At 37.4% G+C, this 27,977-nt stretch overlaps 5 protein-coding genes across 16 annotated transcripts; all 5 read left to right on the top strand.

The window, feature by feature from the left end:
* LOC109054686 (myoneurin-like) lies at window positions 1-7,345 on the top strand. Of its 2 annotated transcripts, XM_042772487.1 has the most exons (5): window positions 1-160; window positions 854-894; window positions 2,579-3,242; window positions 3,502-4,020; window positions 4,316-7,345. In XM_042772487.1, the coding sequence occupies exons 3-5, from the start codon at window positions 2,630-2,632 to the stop codon at window positions 4,714-4,716; spliced, it is 1,533 nt and encodes a 510-aa protein (XP_042628421.1). In that variant the 5' UTR covers window positions 1-160; window positions 854-894; window positions 2,579-2,629; the 3' UTR covers window positions 4,717-7,345. The 2 variants fall into 2 exon arrangements, with proteins under 2 accessions (XP_042628421.1, XP_018927469.2); XM_019071924.2 differs by lacking the exon at window positions 854-894.
* A 50-nt stretch (window positions 7,346-7,395) lies between these two features.
* Window positions 7,396-11,589, top strand: LOC109054670. Its single transcript, XM_042772488.1, has 7 exons — window positions 7,396-7,748; window positions 7,897-8,122; window positions 8,473-8,634; window positions 8,773-8,862; window positions 8,950-9,139; window positions 9,230-9,437; window positions 9,939-11,589. Exons 1-7 carry the CDS (start codon window positions 7,407-7,409, stop codon window positions 11,178-11,180), a joined length of 2,460 nt encoding a protein of 819 aa, XP_042628422.1. The 5' UTR covers window positions 7,396-7,406; the 3' UTR covers window positions 11,181-11,589.
* Window positions 11,590-11,767: 178 nt separating this feature from the next.
* Window positions 11,768-16,445, top strand: LOC109054669 (zinc finger protein 436-like). 4 transcript variants are annotated; one of them, XM_042772490.1, is made up of 5 exons: window positions 11,768-11,924; window positions 12,699-12,874; window positions 13,330-13,445; window positions 14,668-14,811; window positions 15,061-16,445. In XM_042772490.1, the coding sequence occupies exons 2-5, from the start codon at window positions 12,730-12,732 to the stop codon at window positions 15,817-15,819; spliced, it is 1,164 nt and encodes a 387-aa protein (XP_042628424.1). In that variant the 5' UTR covers window positions 11,768-11,924; window positions 12,699-12,729; the 3' UTR covers window positions 15,820-16,445. The 4 variants fall into 4 exon arrangements, with proteins under 4 accessions (XP_042628424.1, XP_042628425.1, XP_042628426.1 ...); XM_042772491.1 differs by having other exon boundaries at window positions 11,772-11,924; window positions 12,702-12,874; XM_042772492.1 differs by lacking the exon at window positions 11,768-11,924 and adding an exon at window positions 12,055-12,424.
* A 2,040-nt stretch (window positions 16,446-18,485) lies between these two features.
* On the top strand, window positions 18,486-25,367 carry LOC109054668 (zinc finger protein 586-like). 6 transcript variants are annotated; one of them, XM_042772498.1, is made up of 5 exons: window positions 18,486-18,758; window positions 19,039-19,650; window positions 21,242-22,218; window positions 23,635-23,665; window positions 23,777-23,979. In XM_042772498.1, exons 2-5 carry the CDS (start codon window positions 19,044-19,046, stop codon window positions 23,842-23,844), a joined length of 1,683 nt encoding a protein of 560 aa, XP_042628432.1. In that variant the 5' UTR covers window positions 18,486-18,758; window positions 19,039-19,043; the 3' UTR covers window positions 23,845-23,979. The 6 variants fall into 6 exon arrangements, with proteins under 6 accessions (XP_042628432.1, XP_042628434.1, XP_042628431.1 ...); XM_042772500.1 differs by having other exon boundaries at window positions 18,487-18,758; window positions 23,635-23,688; window positions 23,777-23,914; XM_042772497.1 differs by lacking the exon at window positions 23,635-23,665 and having other exon boundaries at window positions 18,488-18,772; window positions 18,979-19,650; window positions 23,777-25,367.
* A 320-nt stretch (window positions 25,368-25,687) lies between these two features.
* Window positions 25,688-27,826, top strand: hcst (hematopoietic cell signal transducer). 3 transcript variants are annotated; one of them, XM_042772503.1, is made up of 5 exons: window positions 25,688-26,195; window positions 26,646-26,729; window positions 27,079-27,099; window positions 27,267-27,398; window positions 27,503-27,826. In XM_042772503.1, the coding sequence occupies exons 3-5, from the start codon at window positions 27,081-27,083 to the stop codon at window positions 27,544-27,546; spliced, it is 195 nt and encodes a 64-aa protein (XP_042628437.1). In that variant the 5' UTR covers window positions 25,688-26,195; window positions 26,646-26,729; window positions 27,079-27,080; the 3' UTR covers window positions 27,547-27,826. The 3 variants fall into 3 exon arrangements, with proteins under 3 accessions (XP_042628437.1, XP_042628435.1, XP_042628436.1); XM_042772501.1 differs by having other exon boundaries at window positions 25,689-26,195; window positions 26,646-26,725; XM_042772502.1 differs by lacking the exons at window positions 25,688-26,195; window positions 26,646-26,729 and adding an exon at window positions 26,761-26,871.
* Window positions 27,827-27,977: the final 151 nt, after the last annotated feature.

Below are 27,977 nucleotides of genomic sequence, written 5' to 3' on the forward strand. Positions count from 1 at the left end.
ATAGAATCTCTGTTTGTGCATGACGTCACACAACCTGCATCTCAGTGAGTGTTGTGATATGGCGATCTCGCATGAAGCCCATCAGATAATGGCAAAACCAATGGTTTATCAAGGAAATGTTGAGTAGAAAAGACGCTGGGAGGATGAAAAATGAAAATCGGTGAGTTTGGGGCTCATATTAGTTATATGCAGTCACATACATATGGCTGTGCACACAACCGCGCACAGACACGCGCCATAACATGCAGTTTTGCACACAATGGGTTACAACTGCAAACCCTCTTGTTGGCGAAACGTAGAAGGATCTACCACTGCATGAGTGGGAGTAAACAGACATATTCTTGTAGTCGTGTTTATTTTGGCTTCTCTTTCTTTCGTCCCTCAAATGATTTTAATAAAGCAGCGAGGTGGGCTGTGTCTCAAATCCTAGTGATGATGTACCTTCATAGACCGCAGATTTATCACGTCAATAACCACTTGTACTGGTTTCATTGTATTGTACACCTTACCAAGACAACTACTACATTAATTTGTTATATGAATGTTTCATTGCATAGGTTGCATTTCCACTATTATTTTATCTAACAGTTCTTATAAGACAGTTAGGTGTAGTTTCATTGAACACTGAGAGTGCTGGTATAATACAATAGCACTTTTCACTGTTTGTGTCACTTCATAATATGGAGTCCATATGTATGTATTGTATGTGTTGTGTGTTCCAGACAGGCTGTCAGTCTGTGCATTAGTGGTGGGGATTGTTCATTGACTCTTTCTGTTGGTTACATTGATAGAGGAACCATTTTTTTGAGTGAGTCATTGAATCAAATCGTTCATAAATACTAATTTTTTTTAGGAAGATAACACCACAATTGTACTTTGCTCGGAGATGCAATGGTAAGATTCTGCTTTGGCTTTGTTCAGAATTATCTCTGTTAGCAGAGCAAAATTTAAAAAGAATCTATGGCAGTATGTCTGTAAAATTGATGTGCCTATAAGTACTATAACAGTAATCCACTTTTTAAATAGATAGCCTGATTAATTATCAAAGAATCAAAATGCATTTATTTAATATAATATGACGGATTTACATTAAAATATAGTATCCCTATATATATATATATATATATATATATATATATATATATATATATATATATATATATATATATATATATATATATAAGTAGGTTTAAAGTGTCCATATTATGCTAATTTAATGTTAATTAATTAAAGTTAATTTTAATTTTGGGGTCTGCTAGAATGCATTTAGGCCTGCATGATTTAAAGTAAAAAAAAAAAAAAGTATGTGTGTATAAATATATTTATTTCACATTATTTTCTCATAACTGAAATGGCCTAACATACCCTCTGCCTGAAATGCTTTGTATAAGTTCCTGCGTCTTTAAAGCCACCATTCGGAAAAGCCTTCTTGTGATCTTGTCATGTTGCCAATTACATAAATCAGTTTAATTTTGTCAGTCTGTGTCAAAAAATAAGAGTGTTCAGGTGAGAGATTAATGTGTAAGGCCCACTTTATTGGAAGCCTGTTCAGATATCCTTAAAGGGATACTCCACCCCAAAATGAAAATTTTGTCATTATTCACTTACCCCCATGTCGTTCCAAACCCGTAAAAGCTCTGTTCGTCTTCGGAACACAATTTAAGATATTTTGGATGAAAACCGGGATGCCTGTGTCTGTCCCATTGACTGCCAAGTAAATAACAGTGTAAAGGTCCATAAAAGGTATGAAAGTCGTCATCAGAATACTCCTCCTGCCATCAGACATTCAATCTGGGATATATGAAGCGACGGTAACATGTTTTGTAAGCGAAGAAAACAAAAATAACAACTTTATTCAACAATTCCTTTGTCAGCAAGCTCCTCTGTGTCTCTCCATATCACCGTATGCTGTGTATGCTCTTCTGTATCTTCCACGCCACAAGGATGCACTGTTTCTACGTGTATTTAGCTTTGATTTAAAGGAAACAGCGCATCCTTGTGGCGTGGCTGATATGGAGAGACACAGAGGAGACCGTTGACAAAGGAATTATTGAAAAAAAGTCATTATTTTTCTTTTCTTCGCTTACAAAAAGTGTTCCCATCACTTCATATAACCCAGATTGCACATCTGATGGCAGATAGAGTATTCTGATGACGACTTGCATACCTTTTATGGACCTTGACACTGTTATTTACTTGGCAGTCTATCACAAGCCTCACGGTTTTCATCCAAAATATCTTAAATTGTGTTCCAAAGACGAACGAAGCTTTTACAGGTTTGGAACGACATGGGGGTAAGTGATTAATGACAATTTTCATTTTCGGGTGGAGTATCCCTTTAATAAACTTAGATATGACTGGGCTTTATAGACTTACTTCTTCCACCATGCTAATTATTGATATTTACATGCTAACATGTCTAAAGAATCCAGAGTTGTACAATTATACAGTGGTAAATTTTGGCTCTTTTGTTATTTCAAAACTGTATGGTGCATTGGCACATTGGATGTGTATTTATGTTTTTAGTGTGTTCCTTTTATTTTTCTAAATTAACTTGCATACTTTCTTTCTATTTTAGGAGAACTTTAGAGATCTGAATTCAATTTAACACCATCAAAAGTTGAGCATCATGGACCTTGCTAATGACCCACTCTGTGAACCATCTGCTTCTGAAGCAAATCTGCACAATGAGCAGCTTTCACTTTCAGACCGCCTTTCTCCTTTGGAAGCACCATTAGATAGTACTGTACATGGAATAGAGGCTACAGAGGGTACAGAACGAAACAGTGGCCTTGAGTTGAAGCTGGACCTCTATGTCCCGGCACCACCAATAATAGAGCCTGTAACCCCTGTAGAGGAAACAGTGGAGCATTGTGCACTTCCTGTAGCAACAGAAAAGGAAAGCACACAACCTGAAGCCGTTAAAGAGGGATCAGATAAAACTGCTAACTTTGAAGGCTTTCATTGCAAAAATCAGACAAGTCTGGCTGAGTCGAGTTCGAATACTGTGACAGAAGTGGGATGTGAGCATTCATCCAATGAAACAAGCTCTTCAGACTGTACAGCTGAAAGTTGTATGCCTGTAGAGCCCATAAGCTCTAATGAAACGCCAAAAAGTCATGCCAGTATTAAATCATCAATTGGAAGTACAGTAGACAATGCCGACAGAAAGAACATCCCTCCAAAGAAGGACAAATTTAACCCTTTGAGAATTGACATGGCCAAAGTAATACCTCTCACCTGTAAGTTGTTTGACTCTTATGTGTGTTTCTCCATAGCCTAGATGAAATATTGTTACGTTCCTCATATTTTTACAAATGTCGGCATGAAACTGAAATTGATATTATTTTCTTAATGCATATTACTGGTCTTATTTTGAAGGATTGATTCATTTGATTTTTTAATAAATACATTTGTTATAAAATTGTCATAACTTGCTCTTTCTGTGGTGTGATTCACTTTTCTAATATGCATTGTTTTGTTTTTAATACCAACTTCTAGCATCCCAACTCTCTCTGCAGTGCCTAGAATGTCACATCATCTTCAGTGACTCCAAAAGCAAAGAACGGCACCTTAAAATGAGCCACCCTGCAGAATATCAGCAATGCATGCTGGGCGATGCTCTCTTTACTTGCTATGTTTGTGATCAGCATTTCACCACCTCCACAGAGCTCATGGCCCATCAACGCACACACACAGGTAACGAGCGATTCAAGTGCCCGTTCTGTAGTGAGGCCTTCTACCGTTCCTGTGAACTAACAAGTCACAAAAAAAAAAATCACTTCAGCAAACATGGATACACCTGCCCAGAGTGTGGCAAGCCTTTCAAAACCTTTACTTTGCTCAGATACCACCAACGGGTACACACAGAGGAAAAGCCTTTTGTTTGCACACATAAACACTGTGGTAGAAAGTTTTCTGCATCCAAGTCTCTTCAGCACCACTTAGAAAAACATCAGAAAGAAGATAACCAGGATAACAAGACTGCTTCAACTACCACAAAGAAAAAGAGGGATAAAGGTAAATGACCAAAACCTTAAAACACTAAAAAGACATCAACGGTAATCTAATATCCAATATCTGTTGATATATACAATACCAATAACTTCAATTCTAATATCTGCTGATAACCAATATGGTACCAATAAATTGTACATCTTTTTATTAAACTGTGCTTTCATCACTCGCTTTAAAGATCAAATATGATTAGAAGGATGAAGATGGATGTTTAACAATTTGGTGCCATTGCAGATTGTTAAAAGTAAATGTTGCTGTGCTGACAATTTGATTTCTTTATACTTTTATTTTTCTGCAGGAAAAAATGTGCGGAAATTTCCATGTTCACAGTGTGCTGCAGTCTTCAAGACTTCTAAAGCCCAACAACTTCACATCAAAAATAAACACTCTCAAGAGTCACAAAGTAGCACTGTGATGGTGCCACAACTGAAGCCAACTGGACCTGCTCTGACACAGACGGCAAATGGACAACCACAGACGTTGATCATGGAAACTGTCGGACCAGCACCACAGCAAATGGATAAGCTGGATCCTGAGCAAATAAAAAGGCTAATTGAGAAACTTGGAAATGTACAGAAAGTGAATCAGTTGGTTATATTGCCTTTGCAGCCACAAAGCTTTGGGTCACCATCAACAGCCATTAATGCAACCATTACATGTGAATTTTACTCAATCAACCATTCAGCCAACACAATGTGAGAAATCTGACACAAACTCATCAAAAACAGAGCAAATTAATCTTCACTTGTCTGCAGAAATGGGAGATTTGCAACAAAAGGAAAATGTTCTGTTACAAGAGGAAAAAAATATTTCATCAGAAAACTCAGAGAACCAAGTAAGAGCTGTTGAACTGACACAAACAGAGGTCCAAACAGAAATGGATGAAATTCACCTTGAACTTATACCAATACAGACTGATACTTCTGTTTTGCTGGATCAAACATCTTTACAGGTTGAAGCACCACAGAATGATTCTGTTAATGAGATGGCACAAATAGCAGAGGAATATATTCCAGTCACACAAGGCATTGCAGCTTTGGAAACAAACAGTGAACTACCTTTAATTCCTCAACCGGAAACTGCAAAGTCTCATCATGTGGAGGAGGACAATGTGCCAGTTGACACCGTAGCATTGGAGGAAACAGTTAGCCATGTAGAGATGCCATGTCCTGCACAAATACTAGATTCAACAGAATTGTCAGTGGAATCTGAGTCAATGGTGGTAAGTGAAAAGTGTGATGTAGTCAAATTAAGTGAACCTCAAGAACTTCAGGAAATCCAAGCTGAATCAGAGAAAGAACCATCCATCCCTGTGGAACCACAATCTCAGCCCGATTCTCTTAACAGTGTGCAGAATGACGCCGTAATTGACCTTCAACAAAGCTCTGTGCTAACACAAGACCAGACCAGAGCCAGCTTACAGGATTTCCCTTTTGTTCAGAAGAAACTTCCAACAAAGAAAAAAAGATCTAAGAAACAATTGGCTGACAAAATAGAGACTAAGGAAGCAAGTAAAGTATGTGATGGTCAGGTAGCATCAACCAAGAAAGTTAATACTTCATCAAAAGTAATTACTAAAAAAAGACAAAAGGCAAAGAACAAAAAGCTTGTTGTCAAATTTGGACCAAGTGAGAAGAAAAAATCCTCTAAAGCGAAGGTAATAAAAACATCAAAAACCAAACAAAACCAGAACCAGCAAATTAGTGATCAAGACCAAGTTTCTGTATTGTCTCAGCATGACAATAAACTGGATTTAAACCAAAAAGTGCAAAAAGATAAAAAAGGAAAGGAGATTGAAAGTCCTTCAGAAGCAGCAGTGAAGACAACGGGTCAGATGACTAATTCATCAGACACTGTTTTGGCTGAACTAGAAGCAACACAACAAGGGAAACCCCAGAAGAGAAAAATAAAGAATCAAAACAATTTGGACAAGAAGGCAAACTATGTCCAGGAGGCTCACGAAAATGAAACACTGGTACCTGTACAAAAGAAAAAGAAGCAGGGAAAAAAATCCGAAGACAAATGTCCCAAAAACCCCAAAGTTAGGAAGACCCAAAGTGATGATTTTAAGAAGAATACCCACAAATTACCCAAGCATAAAGTTACAAAGGGAAAATCTAGACCTGATGTTACAGACCTGGCTCACATAGAGAAACAAGCTTTGCTCTTACTAAAAGGCCACAAGCAGCCTCAGCTGAAGGTACACAAGTTGGATGCTACTGAACTCGAGAAATCACCCCCAAGCAAGTGTGATAAGGTACTGAAAAAAACAAAAAGTGCACCAATCAAATCCTTGAATAAAGCACACCAAAAGAAATCAAAATCAGGTGAAAATAATTTGTTGGAGTATCAGGGAGAGCCCCTTTTATTTGAAATGCCCTCTGTTGAGAACAGCCCTGGTTCTGTGACTACAAAGCCCAAAATTGTACGGAAACGCAAAGCTCCTACAAAGATAGACCAGGAAATTGCCTTGAGCCCCCCGTATTCTCAACTTACCCTTGGGTGCCAGGACTGTGGAAAGACGTTCTCAGAAGTGTCTGCTTTACAGGAACACATGGCATCCTGGCACTCAGCTGGAAAGGTGCCCTTCCCAGATGAGACATTTGATGTTGCTAAAAAACGACTCATAAGACCTGGTCCTAATGAAAAATGTATTTCACCTAATGTCTTTGAAATTCAAGTTGCAACAGATTGGGACATGGAGACTGAGGTGGGGGAGATTGTGGGAGAAAGACTATCATTCCCAGTTAAGTCCGTCTCCTTCTTTGAAAATTGCTTCTGGTGGTGTTGAAGGAAAGGAACAAGGAGGAGTCAAAGATTTTGAAGGAATTGTTTCTGGAATTGAGCAGCCTCCTGAGCAAAATCCTTCCCAGGCTTCAACCCCAGCCTCAGGCAAAAGTATTGTAACCCAGGAGCACACAAAAAATACTAGTGAGTATGAGTCAGTAAAAGAACAGAGTAATGGGGTCGGGTCTATCACAGAAACATCTTGCGCTGAACTCAAAGATGCAGCAGAGGAAGAAATTAAAGAAGAACTGCCTTCAGAGTTTAATTTAGTCATGGTTGGTGAAAAAAATGTGGAAGAGAACCATAACACTCAGATGAATAACATTTCAGGTGACTCTCAAGAGCTTGAAAATGAAGTGCGCAATCTAGGTTCTCAGGCTCAAGAGTCTGCAAAAGATGCCAGTGTAGTAATGACTCAAAATGTTCTTACTGAACCAGAGATAAAGCAAGAAGAAGAGGAGGTACTTGTACGTAGAGTTGATGATCATAAAAGAGTGAAGGGAGAAAATTCTGCAACAATAGATGGTAAGAAGGTTGTTGGAAGAAGTAGTAGGAGGAGGCTTTTTGGAAGAAGTAGTGGAGTAGAAAGAAGTAGTAAGGAGATGGTGGAAGGAAATAAGGATCCACAAGAATGCCAAGTTCTCTATCATCTGTGTGTACTTGATACTCCAGAGGGAAAGAGCAAAGAAAAGGACAAGAATGGAGTTAATGCCTCTGAAACTGGTCAACCATTGTCTTCTGAGGAGGCTCCTGAGGAACAGGTTGTTTTTGAGTTGGATTCTGTTACCACAAGTGTAATGGATATTGTAAACTCTGGAGACAGTTCATTTGAAGAATCTAGAGAGCTGGTTCGAGACGGCAGCTCACCTGGAATCATACTGGAAAAATTCTTGACTGCTCGGGAGAGAAATATGGAAAATCCAAACACCCAAATTCGGATTAGGGTGAGGGTTTTGCATGTTTTTTCAGACTCTTCAGATGTTGGCCTTTAGCATTAGAGTATTGACTTTTAAACCCTTTTAGAGTGTATCAAGTATTTATTGTGTAAAGTAATGTATTATGTATCACATTTACCTAATGTTCCTATTAAAGGCAAACTCCTTGTTGGATACCAGTAAGGTGACTTCAGCTAACACATCAGCTGACGTGAAAATAGAAGAACGTTCTTCAAACCTGCTTCACCACAGTCTGATTTCTTCTGAGAGTGGTGCAATGCATGGAGTACAAATGTTTTTTGTCAAAGCGGAAGACCACTTGACTACAAATGAGATGTTTCAGGCACTCCAGCCCATGGATCATCATCGAGTTACATGTCAAGGTCAGTTTTAACCAAATTATTTAACTGAATAAATGTTAGTTTCTGTTCTAATACAGCAGTATCAGGAAAATCGCTTGTCTGCAAAATCTTGAGTATTTAAACCTTTTATCATTTTTTATTTATAGAAATGCTTTTTATTGATTCATGCATGTCTATTAATTTGTGTTAATACAGCAGTATCAAGAAAATACATTTTACAAACTTTTTCTGGTGTACCCTTTCTGCAAAAAAAGTTTTATTTAAACTTTTTTTATTATATTTTATTTATTGATATACTTTATTCTTTCCAAATTTGTGGAAAAAATTCAGTTTGTGTGTCTTTTTTTTCTTTTGTTTTATTCCTCTTTTAGATAAGACCATTTATAGGAATAGAGATGGCACCTCTTCGGACTCTCATGTAGTACCCCTGCAGTCCTACAGCAAGCAATGTATATTTTATCCTGTTAAGGAGGAAGAGAGGGAACATTTAGTGGAGCCTCCTCGGACATTCTTGAATTCGGGGGAACTTGCAGGTGAGAGACTATGCTGGATTTTATAAGCTGTATAAGAATTTATCTTATTTTAATTGCAATATTGAATACATATGTGTGTTTTTGTATGTTTTGTATTATTGTGTCCCACCTATAACTTCTCAACTGTAACACCTGTAGGGACTTCATCTGGAATTGAAGAATGTGAGGAAGTCAGGGTGGGTTCAGTACAAATGGACATCCAACATCTATACACAACATCTGAAGAGGGTAAATAAAAGAATAGGCAGTTTAATGCTTTAATGTATAGTCTGTCCCATTAGCATAGTTTAAGAAAGTGACCTGTTGTATTTGTAGGTGATGTTAGTGCTGAACAGCAAAGAGCTCAAGGCTTTTTAGAATTCCTTTCGGAGAATTCAGACACGGATGATGCCGATAATGTCCACTCTGAACCAGAAGCTGAAACCACGGTGATGTCCTGTTACCATGGAATACAGAGTAATGGTACAGTACATCAAAATGAGAGATATGGTCCAAGTGGCAGAATGTGAGTATTGTTGGCATAACGTAAAATACTAGGTGTGCCAAATTACTGTCAATCAGCAGTCTTTAACAGCCATTTTTCTCTTTTCTTTAGAAACGTGGGTGCCTCTCCAACAAGGCACACAGAACCAGAGAGGCAGCTCAACTGGAAGCCCATTAACTACTTCAATCAGTATTTTAGTTTGGACGCGTGGAATGAAATTGCTGTTTGCACAAGAGAAACATCAAAACTGCCAAACCTTGTTACAGAAAAAGAGGTTGCACAGTATGTAGGAATCCACATTGCAATGGGAACTCTGAAGGTTAGTACATGACAACATTTGAAAAATGGGACACTCCCAAATGATGGTGAAAAAACATTGTCCTTCACATTTCAGTAATGGAAAAAGATTTTGAATAATCTATGCATAATTCTGTAACGGTTTATTAAATAATATGAATTTGTTTGACTTTATATTGGTTTTGCATGTTTTATTACGTTTTTTTTTTATTATGTAAATTTGTCAAGTCCCCTAAAAAACACTTGCACCATTATTATGACATTTAGTTATTTATTGCTCATTTTGTTTTCTTGGGTTAAACATCAGTGCAAGGTTTAAAAAGTGTGCAAAAAATTATAGAATAATAAATATGAGGTTATGTTGAAAAAAATTAATTACATTAAAAATGTCATTTATTTTATGCCATGTTTAAAATATACAATGTATCGATTTTAGTCTAATCAGTGGTATGTTTTAAGATGATATTGTCTCCATCTTATTGTTGTCTCTCTTTGTCTTTTTATTTTATTTTTTACCACAAAGTTTCCAAGCACAAAGCTCTACTGGGAAGATTGCACACGAGTACCTCTGATCTCCGATGCTATGTCGGCTTCAAGATTCTGTGAGCTTACTCGTGAAGTGAAGCTGGCCAGTTCTGGTGGAGCTTCTGTGGGGACGAGTAGCGATCAGCAGTCTGAGGAAAGCAACAGAGACCAGCCAGGACAGAGTAATGAAGCTCACAGTAATGAAGAGGCACATAATTGCACAAACTTAAAGACAGATCCTTTGTGGAAGGTAATGCCGTTGATAAGAAGAGTTCAAAACGGTTGTCGGGCACTGAAGCGACATGGAAACTATGGGGTCGACCAGTACCCCCTTCCTTTTCAAAGACACCCAACCCATTCATTACTTCACACGGTTGTAATAAATGGTGGAGGGTTGGTTGTGGACTTCATCTTGAGTGTAGATGACTCCAACAGAGAAGATGTAGTTGAGAAAATGGTCTCTAGAGGTAAGGAGGGAAACGAAGGGATGGTGTTTCTTTGCAAACCAGAGCTTTCTACACCTTCTATGCTGGAGCATCTTTTAGCGGCTGGTGTGCAAAGCGCTGGCAAGGTTGGTGGGGCAAGAGGACAGATAGGTGATGAGTTTGTGAGCTCGGATGGAAAACTCAAGCTGTTCAGATGTCATCATGGCTTTATTCTTTCAGCAGTGGTAAAGGAAAAACCTCGTTCAACATCACTTGTCAGTGGCTTCGAGCGAGCAATTAAGGCTGCAAATCTTAACCGTGACTTGAGAAGTCTTTATCGCACACCCTGCACGAACTCGGCAGTCAGTGCTTGGCCGCAGTCTGTTCTCTGGGACTTGATCGATCTGGTTTTAGTAAACGCATGGATACAGTACAAGCAAGATTACAGTCATATTACAGATCTGTTATCACTTATGGCATTTCGGTTGGAGGTGGCCAAAGCATTGATTCTCTCCAGTGGTGTTGACGCACAAGACTCATCACCTCCCTGCCCTCCTGCTCCAAAACTACATGGTCCAGATACAAACTCAAGACCTTCTCAGGTTCTTGAGACCCCTTTGCCTGATGTAAATACACGGTATGATGGCTTTGGGCACTGGCCGGAGCAGCTGGCAGAGGGCGAGGAGGCCAGGAGGTGTCGATTCGGGGGCTGTGAGAGGACATCACGTGTGCGGTGTCTTAAATGCTGTGTGTTCCTGTGCATTTCTCGAAACCACAACTGCTTCCTGAAGTTTCACAGTCAGGGGTCTTCATGAGGCAGATAGACTGTGCCCATTTTAACCTAAACCTTTACTCATTTATTTAAAAAGACGGTTAATCATTAAGTTATTGCTCATCGTGACTCCATCCTTGAACCATCCTTGTCTATTCTTGTCCAGGTTTTGTAGTTGTGCAAATACTCAAATTAGCCCATTTGGATGTATAATGAATGTTATATTTTGATTTTTATATCTTTGTATGTTGCTACTGAAAATGTATTGTCTTTTAAACCTAGCAAACATTAGAATGTATGCCATGCATTGTTTGGTTTCTATTTCCTAAAAGGAAAAGTTGATTTTAGAATGTGATGTTTTCTTTAATTCCCGACTATGTTGATTCCTGCTCATTGTGCTTTGTAAAGGCATCTTGATTTTATTTGTATAAAATAAAAGCTTTTACATTTTATAGTATGGGTTCAGTGTTGTGATAAACCCTTTCACGCATTTATATCTAACCGGTTCAATTATAGTGTAGTTATTTTCTTTGCATATGCATTTAACAATGTTATCTCATTTTAGAAGCCATGAACTTATTTTGGATGACAAACAGGCAATCTCGATACCTGTTCTGCTTTTCTATGAACACAACGGAAAGTACAGCGGACGCCTTGGCACGTGATGCAGGTTTTTTTTTAGTCTTAACAGCGGGTCACTGACTACACGTTTGCGCCCCCTTTATTTTCAAATATATGTTTTGGCCTATGCCTTTTCCCTCCAGCTAAAAAGGATATTCTCTTTAAGGTAAGAGTTCTGCTAAATTATTTTTAAGACTGAAATTTAATTAATTTAAAACATAAATATTTCCCTCTTTTTTGGACATTGTTTTTGGCCAGCGAACTTGGTTGTTAGTCTGCACCAAGTTTAACCTCGAACTCAGCTGCTGGCTAATGTAATAGCAGCTTAATACAAAAATAAAAACGCATAGCACCGTTCAAACAGCTAAAGTTTATTTTTTTACAGCAGTTTCGATGCATCGGTAGTGGGACTAATTTCAACACATTAAGTAATGAGCTAGTTAGCTAAATAGCATTGGTATGGTTTACTGTAGGCCTCGTTAGCCGGTAGCATTTAGCTTAGCGTAGCTTAGTTAATGCGAACAAACGGTAGGCGGCTCTAAAACGCGCGATTGGAGACGTTTGGTTTCCCAACCCCCTGTTTTCTAAAACGAAACCATATTTTAATATTATGAACAAAATTTTTAGGCTGCTGTGATTTGAGTTCTTAGTGTGTGTGAAACAAAGGTATGTAAATATATGTTACTAAGCACGTCTGCTATGTTGTGTTTCAATGGCTCAGGTGACTTTGCTTATTCAGCAGCAGTGTGAAAACTTACATCTGAGAACTGATGTAGAAACGGTTTAGTTGGATCCTTACGTTATTTAATAATTTGAGTGAAGCCTTTTAAATGTATAACGGGTGATAATTGCGATACTTGCATACTGCAATACGTTTATACCGTACATATTTGTATACATAGGCTAGATTGATTGACTGTCATCTCTTCGGTATTTCCAGCAGACGTACATTGAATTCTTAATCCCTCATAATGGACTCTAACATACTGAATATAGAGGAGATAGTAATGGGCGGAGGAGAGGCTGCTGCCCCTGCTGAACTGCCCTCTGAGAAGACAGAGGAGACCTACACCACCTCCATTCAGGAACATGCACCACCTCCTGTCATTCAGTCATGTGAGTGTGAAGGAAAATCTTTGATTCGTACTATAATCAGTTATGGATAGACCTCCGGGGTTTAGTGTATGTTTCTCATGGGCACCTGTTGCATAAAGCTACTGTTATGCCTGTAATGGTGAATGGTGTTTTTGCATTTTTTAAAAGCTGGGATGGGAAAAATAATATATTTTTTAAGTCTTAGGGAGTAAGATTAATAATAATTATAATAAACAGGATTACTGAAATATCCCAGGATACATATATTAATGGATTAATAATATTGTGCTATACTTAATCAAATTTTTTAAATAAGTTATACTTTTAAATGCTTTTTTTAATGTCTGCTGTTAGCCCATTTTATGTCTTGATTTTACACTAGGTATATAGTTTTATTATAAACTTGTAATTAGCATTGTCTCCCATACTGGTGTTTAAATTTGTCCTTCTCTCTCTCTCTCTATATATATATCCAGACCAGCATGAAAGCCTGCAGTGTTTCCAATGTTTTATTACTTTCTGCAACTCAAAAGCCAAGGAAAGGCATATGAAGAAAAGTCATCGGGAAGAGTACAAACAGCAGCTTCAGCAGGTTAGTTGAAGAATTACTTTGATAGTACCATAGCACACATCTCTGATTTTTTGGGATTCATTCAGTCATTTACAGCATTCACAGTTTGATTTGAGTAGATATGGTCAAACTTCTAGATAATATTATTACTAGATACTAGCACTAATCTAGATGATCTTTGTTATTGTCTCCTTATGATTGTCGCTTTTGGTATTCCTGATTTGTAAGCAGCTTTGGATAAAACATCTAAAATTAATAAATGTAACTGATCAAAACAAAATTAATATACTTAATATTCTAAAAATATGAACCTTCTGCTTCAAACTCTAGAATGGTTTCTCAGTTTAGTTTGCTAGTGTCAGTTCTCAAAATTGAGTGAGGATGTTGCTTTGTGTCTGTTGTTAAAGCATTCTTCTAACGCCACTGAATTTCACAGAAGCTTGCAGATGTCCCTAGAGATGAGTTGATATATTTTTGTTGGTGCAAGCACTCCATTATCCCAAAGGAAATGACTAATAAAGTAGGAAAGCAAAGAGAAACAGTCTGTTTATTGTATGTAAATATTATTCTTACTGAATCTGAAAAACACCACTGGCTTCACTCTTTTACACTTGATTATATTTGTTTGGTGATTACATCCTTATTTTGTTGAGCTTCATTTATGAACTGGCAACGTTTTCTGCAACAAAATCAGAGTTTCTTTACCTGTGCACCAAATACATGACTTTTCTGTCAAAATGACTGAATCTACTTTCGAATGATCTGTTTATATTTTAAATGACAGAAAATTCCTTAAACAACTTGCATCCGCTATTGTGTCAGTTTTATTTGACACACTTGGTCAACTGAAAGCTGTGAATTTGCCACCAGGTGAACGAGATGCTTTTTTAGAGGAAGGAGCTGTTTCCACTGTGCTTCCCTTTTATTTTTAACATAGTGGATACTACAGTTTTAACTGTTGTAGCGTGTTTGATTCCATGAGTTGCATGTGATTTATGCCACCATATAACCATTGTATAACTAATACAATACACACATGCACACAAATATATATATATAAATATATATATATATATATATATATATATAAATATATATATATAACCTAAGTCTAATTAAAAACATTGTGCTGAATGGATACTTGTGTAATGAATTCAAACGTATTCCATTATTTGTTTTGATTTTTAATTAGTTTGGTTTGCTTCTGTGTATATTCACAAACCTGTTGTCTTTGCATCAACAGTGTGATACTCTTTTCACATGCTACGTGTGCGATCGAACCTTCCCCTCCTCTGAGGAACTGACACAACATCAGTCGACCCACAACAAGGAGGACAAGCCCTTCAAATGTGCACATTGCCAAGAATGTTTCCGCACATTCTCAGAGGTAAGAGGAGTTTTAAATGAATTTAAAAAGAAAATGCTTGAATTTTTAGGTACTGCATAAAAATTTATTGTTCTAATTAATTGAGAAAATTTAACTTGATTACCAAAAATAGGCAATATACAGCTAAACGTTATGCCATTGTTATCGTAGTGTTTAAGAGCATGGCCAGCTATGTATTGTACACATGCCATGATTCTAATTGTAAGCCTATGTTTAATATTTCAACATGTGCCACTTTCTTTCCACAAGTTAACAACACATCGGCGGCAGGTATGTCCTGAACGTCAGTTTGTTTGCAAAGAATGCAACGAGACATTTCGAAGCCCTGGACTTTTGCGTAACCATCGTTTGGCCCAGCACCCCGTGCCCATGGACGGAGAGGATGCAGAGGATTCCACTAAGACCTACCGATGTGGTAAATGTGGTAGGGGATTTGAAGAAGAGGCAGAGCTCCTGCAACATCAGGAGAACCATGCAGGAGACCGGCACTGCAACGGTAGTGCCGCCGTCAAACGTCGAGGAAGACCGCCAAAAACTGACGCTGGAGCAGCCGGTGAAAAGAAAGCAAAGCAAAAGAATAAGGAGGAAGAAGCAGAGGAGCCTGAGGAAACCAACCATTCAGAAGACGCTTCTGCAAAACCAGCCACAGCTGAAGTGAAGGCAGGAGGAAGACGAGGACGCCCCGCCAAATCTACCCAGGAGCCCAAGGCAGAAGATGATAAAGCAGCTCTGCAGATCCCTTGCACTGAATGTGACCTCACTTTCCCCAGCCTGACGCAGCTTCGAGCACATAAGAAAGAGAAGCACACGCAGCGCAAGCCTCACGCTTGTGGAGAATGTGAGGAGAGTTTTAACCGACCTGAGCAGTTGGAGGCCCATATGGCACGGGCACACAGTGCCGGCCGGCACACTTGCCCCACATGTGGAAAAAGCTTTGGCAGAGAAAGTAACCTGAAGGCTCATCAACAGAGTCATGGAAAAGAAGAGAAGCCACTCGGAAAGAGATAATTCAGTCTGGGAGAATTTTGAGGGTGTATGTTAGCAGAATATGAATTCAGTTTTAAAAATGTTGTGTATAGAAATGTAGGTGGGGACAGGGTTCACTTTAGATTTGAAGTTGTAACATAGCCGGGGATCCTTCAGCTGTGTGACCCTTGAGAGATCAACACTATGTGAACATGTTATTTGAAAACTGGAAACCCAAAGGGTAGTGAGTTCACGGTTAACAGCCTCATTGTGTCTTGACATCTGTACATAGCTTTGGCATGTTAAGGATTCATACCCTGACTGAATTCTCATTTGTAGGGTAACCTTGTTGTAACTTATACCATCAAGAGAAACCCACAGAAAAGCCTTGTTATATTGTCTAAGGCTTCATATTGCTGTTTTCTTTATTTTTTGGAACTTTTAAAGTGTTTTCTATGAATATAATGTGTTATTGTTTTTACATTATTTTTAGAAGTGTGTACAATGGTGAGTGGAAAGATTTACTAAATGATGTTTTCTGCCGAGATCTGACTAAATATGATTTCAGATGTTTCCATTTTTTACAGGTATGACTTGACATTTGACTTGAACTTAAATGTTACCCACAACTGAGACTCTCTGAGTGAAGTAAATGTCTGAATAATTAATTGAAAGTGTTTTATTATTATTAATAATATTATTTATGGGGCACCCTTAGAGAATTTCCATGATGATGAATTATCGCTATCACAGATTAAAGTTTCTGCCTTTTTGCCGTACATCATTTTGGGGTAATGGTAACATTTCTGCCTAATTGTGAAGCATTAAATGAAAAATCATTTGATATTATATTTGCATAATCATTTTGCACACTACTGCATTTGCCCTTTAAAAAGATCAGCTTGAACATCTGTTTCACAAGTTGAACAATATCTGTATTTATGGTTCGTGAAGATTGGGGAAAGTTCATACAGCTAAAAGTGCAATGGTCAGAATAAACTTTTCTCTTTCATTACATTTCCAGTTAGTCTTTGGTTAGCAAGCTCAGCATACTTGGAGTTAGAATAGAACTTAAGTGGTTAAGGAAAGCTTGTTTGATTAACTAGAACATGATTTCAGGACAGCACGTTCATGGACAGGCATATGATTTTCTGTGACACTGAAGAGGCTGGCAACATCTTCATTTGGGCAAAACCAGTTTTAGTTGCCATAGTAACCCATACATTTACATTGGAAGAACAAGAAAGAATTATAATACTTCGAGGCAAAAAATAAAAAATCCAGAAATGCATTTTTCTTGCTTTCTAGATTATAATAAAATAAAATAAAAAAAACCTGAAAGAGGACTGTGAGAAAGAACTCCTGTGGAATCCAAGCTGACATTTTACTACTGGTGAATCAAATAATATAATTATAATACAATTATATGCATACTAATAATTTAGAGCAGGGGTCACCAAACTCTGTCCTGGAGGGCCGGTGTCCTGCAGAGTTTAGCTCCAACTTGCCAGGGGCGCCCCCAAGGGGTGGCCACGGCCACCCCTGTATAAACTCTGGCAGGTTTTGTGTCCAAAAACCGTGATTCCCATCCACTTACATTATAAGACTGATAGACAGGGGATCTATTAATTTTAGATCTATATAATTTACATATCATTTAATATAGTTACTATCACACGAAGAGTGACGTTTTTCTCCAGAAGTCTGCATAATTGCAAATGTGACATTGATTTCATACAACAGTTCAATAAACAAGAGGTTAATATCAAGAGTTTTACGTTTTAGACAACATATTCACTTTTTGCGCTCTATTTCTAAAAACAAAAATCATTCCAAACACAGCCACTCTTTTGCGTCTCTGAGCAACATGATAGTGTTTCGTTCCTGAATGAATCAACCGTTTAAATGATTCGGTTCAATCGCAATGACTCACTTATTAACAGTGACTCGCTACACACCTACTGGCTGTTTTTAATTTCACATTTAAGGTACCATTTCATTTTTTAAACAATTTCAAACATCAGTTTTCAATGTTTTATGTTTAAAATATCAAAAACATTATTTATTAATTTGTAACTCCGGGTTAAAGTATTCCATGTCCCTCAGAGCTCCATTAAACAGTGTGTAAAAACATCTAAATGGCACTTCAGATGCAGTTTCTGTTTTCTCTGCATTGCAAAGATCAATTTTGTTGATACTGATAACAGCCCAAATGCAAGTGTCTGACTTAAAAGATGGTGCACACTTTTAGAAAAAAATGGAGTAAAGGTTAAAAAAAAAAAACATAGCCTCAGCTGTCAGCACACTTAGAAATAAGATATCAGCACAATAACACACACAGCAAAATATTGTCTAATTTTCGTTATCGATAAAATCCCAGAAATTACAGAGATATCATTTTTTTTTTTTTGTCAATATTGCAAACCCTTTATTTATTTATTTATTTTTTGATGTGCCACTCCAAGATTTACTGTGGCCTCATCTGGCCACCCCTATTAAAATTTTCTGGGGGCGCCACTGCAACTTGCCTCAACACACCTGCCTGGAAGCATCAAGTATAGTGTGACCCTGATTTGCTGGTTCAGATGTGTTTGATTAGGGTTAGAGCTGAACTCTGCAGGACACCGGCCCTCCAGGACCTGAGAGAAACCCGTCCGCTGTGAGCGGCTTTAACGCTCCCCTCCTGCAGATGGCAACATCCACATTCTAGTCAGGTATTTTATACCGGAAGTATCGGATGGACAGTGGCTCACCTTATTTCTTATATATGCTCGCGCAACTTGATTTGAGCTTGATTAGTGACTAAACAGTTTTAACACTGGCAGCAGTTACAATCACGCATTATACATTTGTGGTTTATTGCCATAATAGATGTCGCTGAGCAGCTAATAAACACGGCATGATCAGGGATTGACTCTTGCATTCCTGAACAGTAGATCCTGAAGCGAAGGTGCTTTCAAATGCTCGTCGAAGACTTCAAGGTAATATGAATGAAGTAAGCTTGCTTCTGTATTCACTGTAGTGATTGAATTAACAGAACAAAATGTCTTTAAGCCATGCAGTTCATCTTAGATGATGTAGACACTGTATGTTTGCAAATAGGAAAGCCCTCTTTTGCTATAATACCACCTTAGTAATGTCAAATATATATATATATATATTTACATATAATAATAATTACAACCCTTAATGTCTCGACAGCAAAACTGAACAAACCTGCACAGACGGTTTTTCCTATTTTCCTATTTTTTCTTCTTCAAGGCACCATGTCAGAGTTTACCCTCGATATCCAGCTGACAGAGTTGGGGTTCTCAAACTGGAGTTTCCCTCTCTGTGAACCACAGAGTGTTAAAGAGAACATTTTGCCGACCCAGACTGGCACTGAAAAGCCAGCACCAGAGACTGAAAGGCCTGCAAACTCTCATGAAGATGCTTGCATTGTTGCGAGTGAATCTGCTGACAAAAGCTTTCTACAGGACCATCAATATTCCACTCCCTTCAAAGATAACTCTTCAAGTAATGCAGAAACCGCTCAAAGCAATTCCAAAATCATTTCCACAGGGCAGAAGGATAAAGTCATTTGCAATTCGTGGAAAAGAGGAAGAAGAAGAGAGGGGACAGAACTGAGAAATGATGATGTAGGGCAAAACGGAAAAGAGGGAAAGGAAAATAATGACAAGGAACAGAAATATTCAGAGTTGAGCCAGGAAGCCTCTGGTCTCATGACAGATGATGTTATGTCTAGTGAGGAAAGGACAGATGAGGATGCAGAATTAGTTTTGACTGAGGATGATGATGAGGAGGATGAGGAAGATGATGATGGTGAGGAGGAGAAGGAAGAAGAAGATGATGATGGTGGTGTGTCCTGGTCAGGTACTCCATCATTTTCCAAATAATGGATTGTGATTTAATTTATACACTATTTTGCAGGTTTTGTTATTTACCTTATTTAAAAATAAGAATTTTGTTCCACTGACACAGAAAAGGTTTACTTGCTCCACCACAAAAAATTAATACATAAATAAATCTACACACACCCACACACACTACCAGTCAAATGTTTGGGATCAGTAAGACTTCTAATGTTTTTTTAAAGAAGTCTCTTATGCTCATCAAGGCTGCATTTATTTGATAAAAAAAATACAGAAAGCAGTAATCTTGATAAATGTTATTACAATATAAAATAATGGTTTATATTTTTATATTCTTTAAAATATAATTTATTTCTGTGATGCAAAGCTGAATTTCCATCTGCCATTACTTCAGTATAAAGTGTCACATGATTCTTCAGAAATCATTTTAATATGCTGATTTATTATTAGAATTATAAATGTTGGCAACAGTTAAGCTGCCAAATATTTTTTTGGAAACTGCGATACTTTTTTCAGGACTCTTTAATGAAATAAAAGTTAAATAGAACAGCATTTATTCAAAATATAAATATTTTCTAATGTTATAAATATTTGCTATCACTTCTTAACAATTTAACACATCCTTGCTAAATAAAAGTTTTAATTTCTTAAAAAAAAAAGAAAGCATAAAAATGTACTGACCCCAAACTTTTGAACTGTTGTGTGTATTGTTAGAAAATATTTATATTTTAAATAAATGCTCTTTTAACTTTTTAATTCATCAAAGAATCCTGAAAAAAAGTATCACAGGTTCCAAAAAAAAAAAATATTAAGCAGCACAACAGTTTCCAGCACTGATAATAAATCAGCATATTAGAATGATTTCTGAAGGATCATGTGACACTGAAGACTGGAGTAATGATGCTGAAAATTCAGCTTTGCATCACAGGAATAAATTAGATTTTAATGTATATTAAAATAGACAAACGTTATTTTACATCATAATAATATTTCACAATATTTTTTTTTTCCTGTATTTTGAATCCGATAAATTCAGCCTTGATGAGCATAAGAAACTCCTGTAAAAGACATATATATGATCATGAAAAGTTGATCCTTACATTCACAAATAATTTAAAATTAAAAATAATAAAATGTAAATTTTAGCACATAAGCTTTTGTTCTAAACAATAATAATAAAATGTGATCTTTAGTAAACCTAGAAATATAAAATTTTCATACTGTGTTATGTAGAATAAAGCATTTTAAATAATTGATTAGAGTTTTTATTTTTTTATTTTTTTCATTTGTTTAAAAAATGTTTATCTGCAGAATTTACATTTTCTAGACTTTTTTTTTTCTGTGTCATTAAGTCTATAATGAAATAGTTATTTTAAATTGTTCAGCAATTATGTAACTCCTTGGCAGCTTAATTGTAAATCCATACACAATTTTTATTTATTTGTTTGCTGGAAAATTATGGTATATAATTCAAAACATTACTGATTAGTTGGTAATTTCCAGCCCATTCTAACTGATGATTGCAAAAGCCTGACAAGACAAATGATTTCCTGTTACAGCAGCTACTGATGCACGTTTTTCTTCAATTTCAGAGACAAATGGATCTGGAGAGAATGAAGAGAATCGCTGCCATGTATGTGATCTCACCTTCTCCTCTCTCTTCTTACTCCGAGAACATTTAAACATGCATACGGGTGTTCGCCCCTACCGCTGCGATGAATGTGGCAAGCAGTTCTGCCAGTTAGTCAATTACCGTGCACACCTTCGCTCGCACTCCCAGAAGGCCTCCATCCACTGTCGCGTTTGCTCAAACACCTTTGAGACCGAGGACCAGCTCCAGCAGCACTTGGACACCAACCATTTTGAGAAAGAGTTCTATCAGTGTGATTTTTGCAAGCAGATTTTCACTGACCTGGATGTGTGCAAGGGTCATGTCGAAGCACACAGGCAACAGGCGAAGCGACACTTGTGCCTCAAATGTGGCACCAGTTTTCGTCTTCGCAACTCACTGCTCCGTCACCTGGAATGGCACAGCAGAGGCATCTTCTCCTGCTCGGACTGTGAGCGGACCTTCTCCAGCAAGGCTTCTTTGTTACGCCACAGTTTCGCTCACTTGGGAGTCTTACCGTACACGTGCCTAAAGTGCAAACGCCATTTCCGTTTGCCCTCTCTCTACCACAACCACGAGTGTAAGCCAGAGAACATCCAGTGCATGGCGTGTTTGGTTTTCTTTCAGAGTCAGGAGGACTTTGATAAGCATAAGAAGGACACAGGATGTTGGGGTCATCAAGGGGCTTTGCCTACCAAGACAGACGAGATCCGCTGCATGGAGTGTGGCCAAGTCTTTGCAAGCATTGAGAAATTAAAGAAGCACGGAAGCACTCACCAGAGGGTCCTAAAATGTGCTGAATGTGGGATGGGTTTCCGCTCGTCACTCATGCTTATGTCACACATGGGAGGGCATGCGGGACAGCGGCCATGTCTCTGCCAGGACTGTGGCCTGGGCTTCCCACATCAACAGGGTTATGACAGCCACCTGAAGACATGTGGAGTTGTGACACCTCCAGTGGTAAGCTTTTTTCATTCTTCAAATACCTAGTGTCTTGTAATAAATAAAAATGGATCAAATTAACATTGATTGAATTTGACATAACAGTTTAATTCCAGTGTTGTTATTGTTAATTAAAACTATTAAAATCTTGATTGGAACAAAGCTAAAATAAAAGAAAATATATTAGATAGCCACATACTATTCTCTGAATTTAAAATTTAATCAGATAAGAAAGAATTTGGTTATATTAAAGTTTTAGGACCTTTCAAGGACTTTCCAGGTCCAGTACCCTCCAATTCAAGGACTTAATGTGGGGACACATTTCAAGTGAGAGCGAGGTTACATCGTGTTATCTTGTAAGATACATTGTTACAGTTTTCATGTGTCAAACACAACTATGCAAAAAACTTTTTGCATTTATTTTTGGCCATATGACAGAGATCTGATATTCTATTTGTTTTGCATAAAACTGAAGAATATTGGGTATCCTATAATGTATTCTAAAATGATCTGATATTAACTTTTGGATGGATTTTATTGAAAAGAGCTTAGGCTCATGTAACCAGAAGTTTTAAGATATATGAATATGTTTTTCTTGCCTCATGGGTTTACATTATCTTAACAAGCAAAGCAATTCAACATTAATTTCCACGAGTGTCTGTGAAACATAGAGGTACCATCCTAGTAGTTTTGTGCATTCATGACCATAACATGTACTGTGACCATATTTAAGTTTTCCAAAAAGAGGACAGTGGATGTGGGCGGGGCGGGGGGCTGGTGTGTGGTGTGGTTAGTTGGTGGTTAAAGTAGTGCCCAAAGTAGTGCAATGACCATATCCCAAATATCAAAACTGAAAATATCATTTCCATACCTAAAATACATATTTTACAGTCACTGTTATGCATATTGTTCATAAACACAGCTAAAAAGCTTCCTACCAGTGGCCCTCCTTCACAAAACTTAACATCTAGCACAGTTTTATCATAGGCATAATGCAAATGTTTCTATACAAGCATTTCAGTCAAATGAAATTAAGCAACATTTCCTACCCTTAACCCACGGGGGAAAAACAACCCATTAACAGTTTAAAAGTAGGAAAAAAAATGCAGACTTGGCAACCCTGCATTCAACATGAGCTGCGGGAGTCAGATTTTACTGATCACGGGTGAAGGAGAGAGAGATGGCTGATTCAAAAGAGATTTAAATACTCTGTGTATTGATAGCGGCTCCCGTAAAATAATGTAAATCAAGCAAGCTTGTATGATTGGGCATAGATGTGTTTAATTAATAAAGTTTAGAGTGGGCTAGGGGGTGTTGTATGGATTTTTTATTGAAGGATTATTGGGAAAAATAAATTCAAGCACTTTCAAGGACCTGCATCAATGTATGTTTATTTTAAAAACTTTCCAGAGCCTTGACATTTTTTTTTTTCAGATTCACGAACTTTCAAGGATTTCAAGGACCCGTGGGAACCCGGTTTAATTTACAGTTAAAATTCATGCTTAACATAAAAAATGTTGAAAACTCCTGCTTTAAAGAGCTTCAAGCTATATAAATCTGTTACTTCTGTTTACAGGCTGCTGTGAAGAAACCCAAACCGAAAGCAACTCCCTCTCCACAAATAATGCAACCAATTACTCCTAACTTAATTATCCAAACTGTTGCTCAGGCATCAACGCCTGCCACATTCCCCAATAGCTTGAAGGAAGTCCACATGGTTCCATTCGGTGACAAGAATAAGCCTTCTGATGGTAGGTGGAAGCTTACTTTAAATAAACAGCCTCCTCCAGGTATGCCTTTAGTCATGCTTCTGCCAGTTTCCACTACACAGTACTCATCTACCTCAGATCCTACCCAGAGCTCCCAAAACGTTTTACCATCCTCTCTGGTCTTAGAAACACCCTCATCTGCTCCACGTGTGGTCTCCATGCCGGTGGTCCCATCCGGCACTGTCATTAATACAGAGGCAGAGAAAGACTCAGTAGAGTCCTGCAGAACCAATATTCCTTCAAATACACTCATTCCTGAGCAAAGTCATGACAGTACCTCAAAGAAGAGGTGGACCGTTTTAGAAGATCAGGGTTCTGTTCAAGTGTTTAGGGCAGAAAATTTAAAGGCAGGTGAACAGGCTGCAGTAGCAAATCAGGAAATGAACATTACTGCTCAAGTAGAAGCAGAGAATGAGCAGAAAACTTCAAATTTGACGCCTAATGCACTGTGCGTTGAAAAAACGCTTCCAGGGAGTCCATCGGATACTGCATCTCTCAATCTCACATGCCCCATGACACCATTATGCCTAAAGGAGGAGAAGGATGACGGTGACAGCATCAAGAAAAGGTCTTCAATTTTGAAGGACCTCAACTCCCTGCCTGTAATGGCAGGAGTAGAAGTTTGTGCCCCTTTAAAAAGAAAATCAGAAAAGGAAACGCTGGATTCCCCGCAAACAGGGTCTCATAATCTACTTTCTGATTCTTCAGAAATTACTTACCACAAAAAGGCCAGTAAAGATCAGAGATCGTTCAAAGAAGTTGTGTCATCTGACAGGATGTGCGCACAAATGGAATTTACCATGACGGGGGACAAATCAGAAAACTGTCCGCAGGGGCAAAATGAATCTGGATTTGATGTAGAGGTGGAAATGAATGAAGATGTGGAATCGAGCAGCATGGAAGTGGAGATTGGGGATGAAGACAGCGGAGTTGATATGTTGGAAGGTATGCTTCATGAGTGTGTGACTTGTGGACAAGTCCTTCCTGAAAAGGATTTGATCCAGCACTACATGAAGCATGCAGCCGACACCGACAGTCCTGAGCTCTCTCCTAACTGTGCCTCTCACACTACAGAACAATCCCCTGCATGTAGTCCATCAAGAAAAAGACTGCGATCTGGCATGGAGTTTTGACCCTCAATTCAAGAGTATTTCTTATTATAATTATTATTATTTTAAATTGATTTGGAGTTATTGATATTACACAATCTTTACTTCCATTCCATTTACTTGGAAAACCGGGGCCACAATAATTTTTACCAAATTACAATTTGGGAAAGATTAGTGTTTCTTAAAACCAAGTGTGTTTTGAATGTGCTATACTTTTGACATTTCTTTCACAGTATCTTATTTCATTTTCACATTGTCACATAAGATACAATAAATGTAGATTGGAAAATTTGGAAAAAAGCTTTCTTTTGTTAATTGTTCTGTGTGTGTCTGTGTATAGGTTGAGAGATATGTGTGTGTGTTTGTGTGTGTGTTTGTGTGTATGTATGTATATATAAAATGTAAGATATCAGTAAAAACAATAATATATATGAAAAAATAGATTTAAAAAAAATGTCGTGCATTTCTGTATCAGAAATGTTGGATATAAGGAACCATGTCTGTTTACTGAATGTAAAAGCATTTACTCATAAAGTTTAATTGGTTTATTCCAATTATTATTTAAATTGTCTAAGGAGTTGTTTAAAAAAACAACAACAACAACAAAAAAACAGTTGTTAAGGGAAGCTGTGAGCTAGCGGAGATTGCAGGTGGTTTGTTTTAGACTGAAATGTGTTTCAGCACGTTCAGTTCTTTCTGGGTGTATGCCAAATAATTCCTCTTGGCGGCCGTCACTTTAAGAATTTAGAATCATGATACTGTATTTGTGAAACAGAACTTAATGAGAAATATCGTTTTTCATAAATAAAAATAATTTTAAGATCATTTCAAATTGAGAACACGGGTGTTTATTACTCAAAATAAAAGTGTGAAATAATCGAAAGTGATATCGTGGTGTTTTTTTACTCAAAATAAAGTGTGGAATAATCGACAGTGTAGGCTATATATTCAGGTCTTTGACTGACCCATAAAGGTCTCATAAATATTCCTTTGGGTGGTGCGCATAAGCTACACCAACTGAAATGATTCATAAAGGAAACTTAAAAACCGAGTGGGCGGAAGGTTAACCGATCAACAACTTCATTTCCAAAGTAAATCGCTGCACAGCACTTCATTGGTAAGAGCAACTCTGTTCGTTGTTTTAAAGTAGGCCTATTTAAATAGCTTTTAATTGAAAAAGTTTTTTTAATTGTAAAATGCGAGTCAAAACATTATTTATTTTTGTTAAAAGCGTCCTCGTGTGGTCGTCTCGCTCAACTTGCATGTGTTAGACTTGTTTTAATAGTCAAGTATGTTTATAAGGCTTATTATCATATATGCTAAAACTTGTGATAATCCGTTATATTTCGTTCTTGTATGTAAAATACGGTCGGTAAAGTATGTATGTTCCCTGCTTTGACGTCAGTTTAAGTACACTTTTATCGTAAATTGTATAACTAGTATTTGTTTTAGTAATATCTAAAGTAAATGATAATGTTTTATTTGAACACTAGTTTCAGTATGTGATATTTTCTGAAATTGTATATATTGAACACGGCTGCATTTTATTTTTTCTTTCTCCTGTTAGATGAAAGATCTAACATACAAGTGTTACACAGGAAATGACAAAGAAAAGCCTTCTTGCATTTTTTCCCCTCTCTCTGCTAGGTAGGTGAGACAATGTTTCTTTCTGTCTTTCTTTCTTTCTTTCCACACCCACTCTGCCCGAGACCACCGTGCACAGTAGTTTGCAGCAATATCCTTTTAGATGGGTGCACTTTCTGAGGAAGCAAATGAACGCTTTGTTAATAGAGGTGTTATTTTCCATATATTGTTTAGTGTTGGTGGTTTAGGCAAATTATGCATAACACTGATAATTGTGTCCATCATTACATGAGCATGGTGTTATTTTGTAGTGTATCACATTGTAAACAATGTCCAATATTAAAATAACTATATTACATGTGTTTCTTTTCTATTAACCACCTTCTTCTTCTTCGTCTTGGTCGTCGTATGTCAAGCTATGGTCAGTGCTGCTCAAGGTAAGAAAGATTTTGTTTTGCTCGGCATGTTCATTATTTGTTCAGTCACTTGCATAGCTACAGTTCGTCATATAAATTCTTTATACACTCGACAGCCTCCTGCACAATCATTTGTACCTGTTTACATGAATGTATTAAACAGGATGTACTGGTGTTGTTTCTCATAGACAAAGACTTATGTTATGGATTCGGTTCTGGCACCATAGCAGGGATTATATTCGCTGATGTTGCAGTGACGGTCCTCATTGTCACTATCACCTACTGGTATGCCAGCAAGCGCAGACAAAAGAAAGAAAACGGTGAGATATTACATAGACACACACTGATTTTCTCTAGCAATCTTTAAATAGTCATATCAGTGCACAGAAATATTTAACATGCATGTGTTCATGTGTTTCTTTAGCTGACGAAGTCTACATGAATGTCAGAGCAAACTGCAAAACATGAAGATCTTTGGAAGGCTGACATGAACAATGGAAGACCTACTGACATTCAATAGTATACGACATTTAATCGTAGTTGATTTATATTTTAAATTGCCACAGTTTAAATATAGCTTAGCCTACGGCTCTGCACAATTAAAGCAGTGTTCATATCTTAGTTGCTTTGTAAATAAGATAAAATTAGCTTATTTATGTCACACAAAATCACACTGAAAACTTTAATAATACATGTAATGGAACTCTGTCTAGCACGTTATCAACAGCAATAAATGCAGTGAAAAACACTGACACCTAGTGGATAATTCAGACCTGCTACTATTTTCTTCCACTAGAACAGAGGTGTCCAAACATTTCAGTGTGAGGGGCCAATGATTAAACTGGACTGCACGTGACCCAAAAATAAATGTTGCCTTATATCCAACTATACAATATTAA

This window comes from Cyprinus carpio, chromosome A16, assembly GCF_018340385.1.
Source record: "Cyprinus carpio isolate SPL01 chromosome A16, ASM1834038v1, whole genome shotgun sequence".
In the NCBI taxonomy this organism is placed as follows: Eukaryota; Metazoa; Chordata; class Actinopteri; order Cypriniformes; family Cyprinidae; genus Cyprinus; species Cyprinus carpio.